We start from the raw sequence: 12,444 nt of genomic DNA, 5'->3' as shown, positions 1-12,444 counted from the left end.
AAGTTAACTTTGAAGTTAGGCACTACTTCGAAGTAGCTAGCAGAGAGTCTACACACATTTTCTTTTACTATGAAGTTAACTTCGAAGTCCTTACTCCATTCCCAGGAATTAAGTAGTGCCCTGCTTTGAAGTTTAACTTTGAAATAGGGTGTGTGTAGACACTCAACTTCGAAGTTGTTACTTCAAAGTAAGCAACTTCAAAGTTATTTTTGTAGTGTAGAAACAGCCTGTGTGTGTGCTCTCATTAGAGTTGTTTTACACTTTTATTTAAAATGAATATTTCAGATGTGTGGAATTAAAAAATGATGAGATTATTGGCTGTGGTGAAGATAGTTTGAATGCTTGTTTTTTTTTGTGTGTGTGTGTGTGCTGGGGGGATTGCAGAAATGCAGAAGCCCTTTTGAACAAAGTGAAGAAATTATTTGGAGAGCCCACCAAGAAGAATGAGGAGCTCAAGAATGAGGTCAGGGACAAAATGTCGGATTACAAAGACAAGGCTGATGATGCTCAAGACCTGCTGAGAGAAGCCAGTAGTAAAATTAGGGAAGCCAAACGCTTATCTGCAATCAACCAAAGGAACATGACCGTGATAGAGGTGAGTGCTGATTAGCAGATTCCCTTGATCTTTCACCATCCTGAGAGTCAGACCAGAATCTGGAACTGTGGCCTCTTTGATTCACATGAACCTATTTACAATATATATGTGTGTGTGCGTAAATAAATAATATGGCTAAATGACGGTTGTCTTATTATTTCCTCTAAAAGCACATAGGGCGATAAAAAGTTAAATAACTCCATTGTTTTGTTTCTTATGAGTAGGAAAATTTCATCCTGGTGCAAAGACACACCAAAGTCCCTATGCACAATTTAAATTCTAGCTTAAGTGTTTTAGCGAGAGACCAATTACAGTCTTTACTATCTGGCATTTTCATCTTGCAGCCCTGCTTTTTCACCTCCACATCCCACCTCTACACAGAAATGAACTGGGTGTTTGGATGTTAAAGAGTAATAAATCAGAGTATATCTTAGCTATTTAGTAGTTATAACTGATCTCCCTGGTAGCAGAGGAATCTGCTTCTGACTTAATTTTAATTGCAAAGACTGGAAAAGCACATTATACTTTTCATTAACAATCATTTATCCAAGACAGAAAGAGCAGGGTCAACCCTAAATGAAGATAAATGTTTCAAATGCTGGTTGCTTTCAAGGAGCTTTTGCCTAATATACAATTATGAGGTTAGAGTTCCAGAACCTGAGTTTTCATCAGAGGTTTGTGAGTTTGATTGATTTACAAAGAGATGTTATATTGTAAAGAAGTTAGAAAATATCAGATGATCTACATTTCTTTTCCAGTGTTGTTAGAGCAGACAGGAGCGATTGTCTTTAACTGGGTTCTTATGCCATCCCTAACTGCAGATTATATGAATGAATATATAATAATACCGATTAATTAATTACCAGAATACTGTGAAGAGTCCCTTCAACCATTGATTTTGCTCTCGTCCTCATTCTGAGGTTTCCATCTTTTTTTGCCTTTCTCTTGATTATTGGCCCTCATAGCACTTTCCCTTTTGCCTGAATGATGCAATTGTATGGCCTCCTTTCAACCTACTCTGTGATGCTTAATGATTCTCTAGTATTCATGATGCAGCAAGTGCTTTGAACTAGAGACAAAGAAGGTGCCATGCCTCTTGTGCAATAGGTGCAGGTGGAAAAGTGAAGGTTCCAAGGTTTCCAGACTGTAATTTCTTGCCTCATAATCCAATAATGCAATGGTGTCAAAAGAAAAAAAATCACAAACTGGATTTTTTTTTTTGTTTTCTAATAAATGTAGGATAAAGAATTAACATCAAGGATCTTCATAACATTTTGATTTAGGCGAATTCCTTGTCCTGGCTGGGGAAAATAGCATTATCAAAAGGAGAGGAAGAGTTGGGATTTCTGATGTTTTGAACTCATTCTGCTGTAATGTTACAGGCAGACAGGGTTGCCTGTATTGGCCATGCTGTATTTTTATTTTTGCTTTAGTATCTCTGCAGTTTTCAGAAGTTTCGTGTGCAGTGTGGCGACAGGAAAAAATGCAGGGGTATTGGAATGTGGGGGCATGCTTGCTGCATCTTTGTTTAATCTGTTTCTCCCATTGTGCATGCCTACAGAAAAGGAAGCAAGCTGTAGAAAGTGGCAGACAAGAGGCAGAAAAAACTCTAAAAGAGGGGAATGACATCCTGGATGAAGCCAGCCATCTTGCCAGTGAAATCAATATAGCTGTGGAGGTGAGTGTTTTTCTTTTTGTTTTGCTTTTGAGGATATGAGCATTGAGGGAGCTTATTGTAAAGATGAAGTAGGTAATGAAAGCAACCCCTAATTAATCCAACTTTTATCACTGCTGAAATATTTGTATTGGAAGCACTTGAATTTCCATTGTTGGGTGTGTAGTTTGGTTGTAGTGGATAAACTGGTATATAAACTGATCAAGGTTGACTCAGTCTGATTGTATTAGGCACACAAAGGTCTATATACACATCCCTTGTTTTTCAGACTCTGCCTGCTTCTGTAAGTGTGGTATTTGGCTTTGCGGTTTGAATTTAGGTTTGTAGTCTCAAAATAGCCGGTGCAAGAAGTCCATAGACAGTTCTACCCTTGGCTCTATTGTCTAGAAACCCACATGTAAGCACACAAGGGAATGTGGAAGAAAAGAAACATAAGAAATTATTATACAGGGTTACCTTCAGCTGGATAAATCAATGGGACTTGCAGACCTTTCTCCAATGCTCTGTACAGAGCCCAAAGCACTTGGATGCTTTTGAAAATCCCACTCTAGAACTTCTATTCACATGAATTTGGGAGGAACCAGTCACAACGGGTGATGGAATGAAGGAATTCTTCAGACAATTCCGGTCAATAAAACACTTAGACCAAACCATGCCATCACAGTTTCTTCATATGCCATATGTCCTACAGAAAAACACCTTTAGAAATATCTGAGACTTTTATTTTAAATATAATTATTTTTGAATCAGTTTTAAACTAGTTGAGCTATAACTTTATTTCTTTCATGCAATTACTCCTGATTTCCAAAAGTGTCATCTAGAGAAGTATATGCCTGCAATCAAAGTCTAGGCCTTCAGAGAAAAATAAAAATGAATACACTTTAAAAACTTTTAAAATAACCCTAATGTAATGCTATGATTTTAATGTCTGACACTTTAGTAAGGTATATCTCCATTTCTAGCCCTGATGCTTTGCAAAATATTGCATATCAATATAGCCATTGGTACAAGGAATAATAATTTCTGTCCTGTACCTCAAACACATATAACTTTGGGGAAAATTCCATATTTAGGGTTGGGAGGAGTAAGAAAGATACCCTTTTAAAACTGTTTCTTTGCAGGGACGGTAGTGGCTAGTTTAAAAGTGTAACCCTTAGTGCTATGGATTAATAGGAACAAAAGTGCAGGTCAGTCAAAGGCACATGATAAATGGAATTTGTCACACAGTTTGGCAGTCTATTTCAGCAGTGTTGCCACAACATAATATAAATATTTCTGCATCCATAATTTAGAAAAGATTTTCACAAGATTGCATGTGTGGGAGTGTTGCATGTAAATGTATTTTTGTCTTTTCTCATACATCATTAAGAAGCAAGGAAGAACAAGCTCAAGACAGTCAAGTCTTCAGTGGAATAGTGGCTTTCAAGATAGTTTAATTTTCCTTATATTTCACCACCAAAAGCATGTGTGATTATGTGTTATACAGAAACAATATACTGCAAAGGATTGTCATGTTTGCATTCAGCTGTTTAAATATTCTGGTTTTGTGGCTTCCAGTATGTAGAAGACATGGGGGATAAGATACAATTAATCACTGATCAGCTGAAGGATAAAATAGACGATCTATCCGAAGATATTCGGAATAGAATGCTTCCAGAAAAGGTGCTGCAGGCTGAAAATCATGCATCCCAACTGAATGAATCATCTGCAATGCTGGACGGGTAGGACAGACACTTTGTGATACTTCTCCAGCTTTCATAGACGAGTATATAGACTACCCTGATGGAAATAAGAGATTATTTTCAAACTTTAACTTCTGTGGTTATGAATATACCAGTCTCCAATTCCCTGTAGAGGCCAATTAGGAGATGTGATGTTCATCTCTTTAGAGGGGTTAGGAAGGTATTGTACATGGCTTGTAATATATCCAAGTAATCAAACCAAACATTTCTGCAAATGAGCCAGGAGACAGAAAGTACTGACACTTTCACAAGACATTCTCCTATTTAAAAACAATTTTTTTCAGTCTGATCTCTCCTGTGCCTTATACCATGTGTTATTATTTATACCGAGGCAAAGTAAGTGCAAAGAGGTGTAACATGCCACCCTTGTAATTTAATAGTGTTTTTGCAGACACTTTTCCGCCATTGTAAATGCAAAGCAAGAAGAAGGCGGCCCTGGTTTTTTATCTTTATGGCTATGTCTACACTAGCAGTGCTTCCATGAATATGCAGTGCCTCATCCGCATAATGGCAGCCATGGCACTTTGAAAGTGCCACTTTCGATCACACGCAGCTCATCTACACAGGGTCCTTTTCTAAAGGACCCTGCAGATGTCAAAATCCACTCATTCCTATGTGGTTACAGGAATAAGTGGATTTCGAATTGTGCAGTGCCTCATTAGCATATCCTGAAGTGTCTCATTAGCATCCCCCTTTCAAAAGGGGGGTGCCAGTGTAGACACAGCCTGTATGTTTGAAATTGGCAGCCTTTAAGAGTGTGCACTAGCTGACTCTCGGGTAAAGGAAGCAATTTAAACATCACTTTCAAACCAAAGTGAATGTATCTAAAACCTGTTCCCAAGATCTTTGGTAGATTATTGTTTAGAATTTTATTGCTGAGCTCCTTCATGTAATCTGGAAAGTGTCATACAAACTAATGTGATGTGCACCAGACTGTGGATACACACAAAACTCTCTCGTCAAATAACTTCCTTTGACATGCCCTTACAGCATAGGAGAACAGAACTCTTGGCGTCTCCCTTAGAAAGTGCAAATTGCTACAACTTAAATTAAAGGAAAGTATTCATGTAAGAGGAAGGGGTGCCAATTTGTAGCTGAAGGTTCTTGAACTAGCCAACCCTGATTACCAAATCGGGCACAGCTCCTGAAATGGTGTCTGTATCCCCTATGGAGAGCAGAAGTGGCTGCTGTGACAGGGGAGGTATGTATGGGAAACAGAAGCCTGAGGCGCTTTAGCAGGTTAGCAGCCATCACCACCAAGAATGGCTCTTGCAGAGGCACTGTGCTGTGCCCTAGTTCTGGAAAAGATAGCTGGGATTGTCCTGACTAAGGGGTTGGCACTTAGAGGGTGATTATGTCTCTGAGGACTGAAAAATATCTGAGGAAATGTTTAAATTTCCTTGGGATTATGATGTGCTTGTTTGAGGAGCCCAGAAGATTGGAAAGGCTGAGGAGGACATGGGGGCGGGGAGGATAGAGTCACTTCTAGCCACAAGTGGGAGCTATCTGTATGCCTCTTTACTAACTGGTAATTCTGGGAGGCAAAGCTTCTACTATCACTTGCTTTAGCAGATTAAGTGAGAAAAAGGCATTTGGATCAGGGTGTTGAGATGGGGAGCTGTTGTGATAGTTTGCTCTGCATTATTTGGTCCAATTAATTTTCTCATGTAGACAAGCCGATAATCCACCAGAGGGCAAAGAACTCAGGGTACAGAACTAGTCAGGAATTAACGACATTTTTTTTTAATCAGGGAAATACTGATTAGCCAAACTTGAAAATTTCTATGGAGGCTATGGTTACACTACAGGGATCTGTCAAAAGAAGTCACTGTTGGAAGAGATTTCCTAACAAAACTTCTGTCGACAGAGTGCAGCCACACACAAAAGTTAATTGGAAGAGCATTTTGCTTTGTTCACAGAGCGGCCAGACTGGGTGTCAAAACAAACACCCAGAAGCACAGCAGACAGGGGTGCCCATTGTTCTGGATGCCCTGTCTGTTGAGAGAAGTGCCCCCCCGACCCCCACCCCGAGCATCCACACAGCTTTTTTGTTGACAGAATCTGTTGACAGCAGTGTTGTGCCTCATGGCTGAGAGGCAGAACACTGCTGGAGAAAGTGCTCAGTTTTGTCGACAAACTTGATAAAGCACATTTTGTGTGTGAATGTTCCATCAGTTTTGTCGACAAAGATGGGGTTTTGTCAGTAAAACTCACTAGTGTACCTATAGCCAAAAAGTTTCCCCAGGTTCCGTACGGACTTTCTGGAGAGAGAAACAGTGACACCAACCCATCCCAGAATAGCCAGTTGGTTAGGACACTCAAGAGAGATGTGTAACAGCAATGAAGGGTCCTGTGGCACGTTATAGACTAACAGAAAAGTTTTGAGCCTGAGCTTTCGTGAACACAGACTCACTTCATCAGATGAAGTGAGTCTGTGCTCACAAAAGCTCGTAGAATCATAGAAGAGTAGGACTGGAAGGGACCCCAAGAGGCCACTGAGTCCAGCCCCCTGCCCCCATGGCAGGACCAAGCACCTTCCAGACCATCCCTGAAAGCCATCTATCTAACCTCTTCTTAAATATCTCCAGTGATGGAGATTCTACCACCTCCCTTGGCAATTCGTTCCAGTGCTCAAAACTTTTCTGTTAGTCTATGAGGTGCCACAGGACCCTTCGTTGCTGTTACAGATCCAGACTAACGCGGCTACCCCTCCGATAAGAGAGATGTGGGAGATCCTGAATTAAGTCCCTGATCTGCTTGATTCAGAGCTCCACTGGCCTATAGAGTCACTCTGCCCTCTCTCCTGCTGGAGCTGTTCCACTTACTGTACATAGTTAAATATTCACTGGGCTAGAGAGAGAGAGAGAGACTGATTCAGAAGCCTGGTGGTTTGGTTGCTAACTTGGGATGTTGGTGACTTGATGTTCATAGTCTTCTGTAATTTATGCATTGAGGGGATTGAATCTGTGATGCCCATATTCCATGACATTGACTACCAGGCTTTTGGCTATTCTGAGGCAAACTGGTCTCTGTCAAAACAAAAAAGCAGTCCAGTAGCACTTTAAAGACTAACAAAATAATTTATTAGGTGATGAACTTTCATGGGACAGACCCACTTCTTCAGATCATAGCCATACCAGAAGAGACTGATAGACTCTTCTAGTATGGCTATGATCTGAAGAAGTGGGTCTGTCCCATGATAGCTCATCACCTAATAAATTATTCTGTTAGTCTTTAAAGTGCCACTGGACTGCTTTTTTGTATTGATAGTATATAGACTAGCACGGCTTTCTCTCTGTTAATGGTCTCTGTCAGGGTTTTGTGCCATGTTCTTTTAAAGTTCTCAGTTTTGTTCCAGTGCAGAACTAACTCTAAAGAATTTTCACAGCATGGAATTAATGTTTTCCAGCCATCCCTACTCATAAACTGGTAAGATAGGGCGAGTTGCTAGTCTATCCAGTAGCTAGTGTTTATTTAAAAATACCAGCAAGTATCATATAAATATGTCACTCAGGATATGGTTCAGTCCTACAGACAGAACTATATAAAAATAGCATGGGGGCACCCTGGTATTGTATATTTATTGTTTTTCTTCAATTCCTATTTAAATGTAATGAATTCACAGGTTAAAAAAATGTTTTTTTTCTACCTGTCAGCCTGGCATACTTGGTCACCGTTTTGACAGTAAAGATGGGGTGCCTCCTTCTCATGCATCTTGAGATCACTGACAATAAATATCCTGCAAGCTATATTATGCTCTTGGTTACATTTGTGTGACCTCATTGTCTGCAATGGTGTCCCTCACTTGTAGCCCAAGTCATAGAGATGTAAAAGACAGCATAATTTAATCTACCAGGTATTTATTACCAGTGTTGCTGCAACATAAAGCAAGAACCTAGCTTTCATTTTCAGAGTGCGGAGGGAGTTTGCACGGCTGGCAGTTAGAGGGAAAATATTTTCATATGCAAGCTGAGCAAATTTGATATGAAATCAGTGAAACATACATCATGGAGTCCAAGTTTCCTGCAGCTATATATTTGAAATAAAGTCCCACTTAGAACAAGTAAATGATCCCACAGATTTCAAAGCATTTTCCATAGCAGCAGTGTCCAAAATGGTCAGATCTCATAAGTAAAGACAGAAGTGGCCTAATTTTCAGAGGTGTTTTGTGCCTCCAACTCCCATCAATTTCCATGGGATTTGTGTGTTCAAACCATCCCTATAGCACCCTCCAAATGAATGGCTTCAAAGTCTGTACAAGCAGTCAGGAGTTTAATCTCACAACAGTGCCATAAGGAAAGTAGTATTTTCACCATTTCATAGAAGGAAAAACTGAGAATATGTCTTGGCTGTACTATTGGATGTTATTGCAGCTTAGAAAGGTCATATATAAATTAGCTTTATCTAGCTATTTCAGGTCCCAGAGCATTGACACTGCTTGAGCATTGTCTATGCAAATCTGCCCAGAACCCTAATGATTCAGATTCAGATTCAGAGATCCAGAATCCAAGCTAGCTAGAGTAGAACTAACTCAAGTATGGCTGCTTGAGGTGCAGTCAGACCCATGATTGCAGTCTTAGGGCAGGTCTATACTAGACCTGAAAGTCAATTTCAGATACACAATTCTAGCTACAGGAATTGTGTAGCTAGAATTGATGTATGGGAAATTGACTTTTTTTGACTGTCTTCACTACGGAAGGTTAGCGGGAGCATTTCTGCCTTCAACCTCCCTTCATGATAACGAGGAGTACAGGGGCTGTCTACTGACCCCAGAGAGATCAATTTTGTGTGTCTTGATGAGACACATGAAATCGAACTCTGGAAGATCGATCCTAAGTGGATTGATCTTCATGGAAGATAAGACAAGCCCTTAGATCAGGGGTAGCCAACAGGTGGCCCGCAGGCCAGAATTTGGCCTGTGGAGCCTTTCCATCTGGCCTGCAGAGCCAGCAGAAGCATCATTTTGAAAGCCATCTGGGTGGCTCTGAGCTGCATGTGGCTCTTTAAAGAGCCATTTGCAGCTCCGGGTGCTACCACTGCTTGCTCACTCCTCTGGCTCCCTGCCCTGCCATGATGAAAGAGTAGAGCTCAATTTAGTTGGTTTAACAGCCAGAAGGAGTGATCCAGCCATTAAACCAATTATATTGAGTCCCGTTACTTCAGTGCAGCAGGGTAGAAACCCACAAGCTGTACATGGGGGAAGGGGGGAAGGAGGGCTGGAGAGAGCTGCACAGCCGCAGTGAGAAAGAGATGGTGGCCCTGCAAGGGTGCAGTGGGTGGGGCAGCATGCAGAGCTCCTGTGTTAGGTAAGTCAATCCTGGGTTTGGGGTTGCACCTGGGGGTTGGGGGCATGGTTTGGGGCTGTGAGGGATTAAGTCTGGAAATGGGGGCAGTTTGGGGCTGAGAGGGATTAAGCCTGGGGATGGGGCAAAGGGGCAGGTTTGGGGCTATTTTGTGTTTGGCCCCTGGAACATGTAAAAAATTGCCATGTGGCCCCTGATGAAAAAAGGTTGGCCACCTCTGCCTTAGACATACCCTGAGGAATAAAGAGAAAGAGTGACTTGCTCAAGATGTAGCACTCAGAACACAGACCACTTGATCCCTATCAAAACAAAAAGCAGTCAAATAGCACTTTAAAGACTAGCAAAATAGTTTATTAGGTGAGCTTTCGTGGGACAGACCCACTTCTTCAGACCATAGCCAGACCCACGAAAGCTCACCTAATAAACCATTTTGCTAGTCTTTAAAGTGCTACTTGACTGCTTTTTGTTTTGATAGTGTATAGACTAGCACGGCTTCCTCTCTGTTACTACACTTGATCCCTGGTTGCCTGCTGTAATTCTGTCTCCCATCTCTGTTTTTTCACAACTGCTACATGGGTAAAAATACAACTTTTAAAGTGTATTTGAAAAACAAACAACCAAAAAACCTCACACAAATAACTTACAGGTTTGGAAGAAGCAATTTATCTTGGTGCCCGCATCTTTTGCAGATAGCTATCATGCTAGACTTATGAGCAGATGCTCTTAGCAACTATTTCCATGCCTGTGTAACGTGTCTCTGGGGGAAAAGCCACACAATTACCTCAACTAAGGTACCAGATACATGCAAAACTACGAGTTTCATATTCAGTGGAGTCATAGCATGTCTGAGCCTAAGTTATTATTTTGAAGGAGAGGTGTAGAATAATAGGTAGCTGCAGCCTCCTGAGCAAAATGTTCTTGAAGGCTCTGCTTTGGAAAGGAAGTAAAATTTGTAGGAAGTGATTAGGATTCACATCATTTGTACAGTACATCTCTAGACCTAAGCTTGCTGAGTGTTGTCAGGTCCATTTACTAAATATTCCAATCCATGACAAGTGTCTTTGGGGGAGCTAGTAAAGAGGTGCAGAAAACTCAGAGGAATAGGAATATTTTTACCTCTTTAATGAAAGACTAGCTATAGCACTTCGCACTTCCACTTCTTCAGCTTCATTTAATAGACATTCCTTTTGGGTGCATGCATGTGCTTTTGTCTAATGTCTTAACATAGGATGACAAGTTGGCCCTAGGGAAAGCAGGATGTCCCTCACTGCTGCTAATGTGTTGTCTGCCACAGCAGAACAGTCCTGCATATATCATCATTTTATTAAAATAAATGTTCCAGGTATGCAGTCTAAACCTTTCATGGTGTGCAACATAAAGACAGTATCAAAGGCCTTTAAAAATCGTGTCAGAAAAGTGATCTTAAAAAACTGAAGCTTTTAATGTGTGCGAACAAGAGGAAGAGAAATTGAACAGTATTGTGTGGGGGGATATCCTGTCACCTCCTATGAAGATAAAGATGTTTACCTTAGACACCTAGACAATTGTACGCTCTATTAGTGATCTGTCGTATTTATTGGGCCCTTGTTGGTATCTGCGTGTCTCATTATCTTTTTAATGTATTTAACTTCAAAAGTTGGCTGACTTCACAGGGATACTGTTATACCAATGTCTTTAAGGCCACATCTACACTTATGTGAAACTTCAAAATGGCCATGCTAATGGCCAAATCGAAGAATACTAATGAGGCGCTGAAATTAATATTCAGCTGATAGGAGTAAGGGGATTTCAATGTTTGCAGGGTCCTTTTGAAAAGGACCCCTGTGTAGACAAGCTGTGGGAAGGAAAACGCAGGACTTTTGAAAGTGCCACGGCTGGCAGCATGCTATTGAGGCGCTGAATGTTCGTTTCAGCTCCTCATTAGTATTCTTCATTTCAGCCATTAGCATGGTCGTTTTGAAGTTTTTAGTAAGTGTAGACCTGGCCTAAGAGGCAGAGAGGTTAACAGTGATTCTATAATTGAACCAATGATGTATTTTGTGAACCCAGGAGACATACCTGATCAAGCTAACAACAGCAGCATAGCCCCAGCAACAGCTATCTACCCTCAGTCTGTGCTCAGGCAGCTAGCCTTTGATGCTGCCCTTCTACTGTCTTTAGCAAGCTAGCATAGGTACATCTTCTCAAGACAGAAATTACATCTCAAGCCTGAAGTGTAGCTATATTGTACCTTGCCCAGTGTCTGTGGTGGAGCAGGTAATTGAACATGTGCTTTCTGAGCTATAGGCTAATGCCTTAACTATTGGGACATTCTTTCTCTCAGTGTGGAATAGCTCCTTAACAGATAGTTTACAAACAGATTGTTTTTCTACATGACACTATGAAAATAAAAGTTGATACCCCTCTTTAAACACTTAGCACCCACATTCTGGAACCCTTAACTCTGTCAGTGTGCACGAGAGCCAGTCATTAGAAATCTGGGCTGTTTCACTAAATCTGTTTTGCTCTGTTGAACTATAACTGCAGTTTTTAATGCTGTATTGTACCTTTCCCATCCTAACAGAATCCTTGCTGAAGCTAAAAACCTCTCATTGAATGCCACTGTAGCTTTCAAGGCCTATAGCAACATCAAGGACTATATTGATGAAGCAGAAAGAATCGCCAGGGAGGCCAAGGCCCGGGCAAATGAAGCTATACAACTGGTAAGAAAAGTGAATGTTGTCTGCTGGAAGGGAAGATCAGGCTGGTTCTATACACCACGCCCACTGTATTCCATTCCTTCCCACTTCCCCACTCTTCCATCCTCTTGCTTTGTTTGTATCCCCCTTCTACTGCCAGAGTTCCCAGTTCTGAGATCATGTCTTCACAAATTCCTAATCTACATCTCTCTTGATCCCATTTTCTCTTACCTGTGCCACTTGTAATACCCTTTTCTGGACTTCTTCCCCTTTGTTTTTATTCCTGTCTCATATTCTTCCAACTCATGCCTTTCCTCAACCCCATCTCTGACCTGAGCCAACAGCCATTGCCACAAAACCTTGAGACAGCAACAGGTTGGTTTCTCTCTGGTGAAAGTGTATCTTATTTTTATTTTAAACAGTGTTCTTAAGAGATTCTTTATCTTGGCCA

General features: G+C 41.0%; 1 protein-coding gene across 4 annotated transcripts in view; it reads left to right on the top strand.

Annotated features, from left to right (window-relative positions):
* Positions 1–12,444, top strand: part of LAMA2 (laminin subunit alpha 2) — a 588,677-nt gene that overhangs the window by 454,950 nt on the left and 121,283 nt on the right. For all 4 annotated transcript variants that reach the window (XM_074990592.1, XM_074990590.1, XM_074990591.1 and 1 more), the window contains 4 exons: positions 385–595; positions 2,157–2,273; positions 3,828–3,991; positions 11,879–12,017. In XM_074990592.1, coding sequence (XP_074846693.1) covers positions 385–595; positions 2,157–2,273; positions 3,828–3,991; positions 11,879–12,017 — 631 coding nt within the window. The remainder of the gene's footprint in view (positions 1–384; positions 596–2,156; positions 2,274–3,827; positions 3,992–11,878; positions 12,018–12,444) is intronic.

Source organism: Carettochelys insculpta, chromosome 3 (genome assembly GCF_033958435.1).
Source record: "Carettochelys insculpta isolate YL-2023 chromosome 3, ASM3395843v1, whole genome shotgun sequence".
Lineage (NCBI taxonomy): Eukaryota > Metazoa > Chordata > Testudines > Carettochelyidae > Carettochelys > Carettochelys insculpta.
This window is presented reverse-complemented; position numbering and strand designations above follow the sequence as displayed.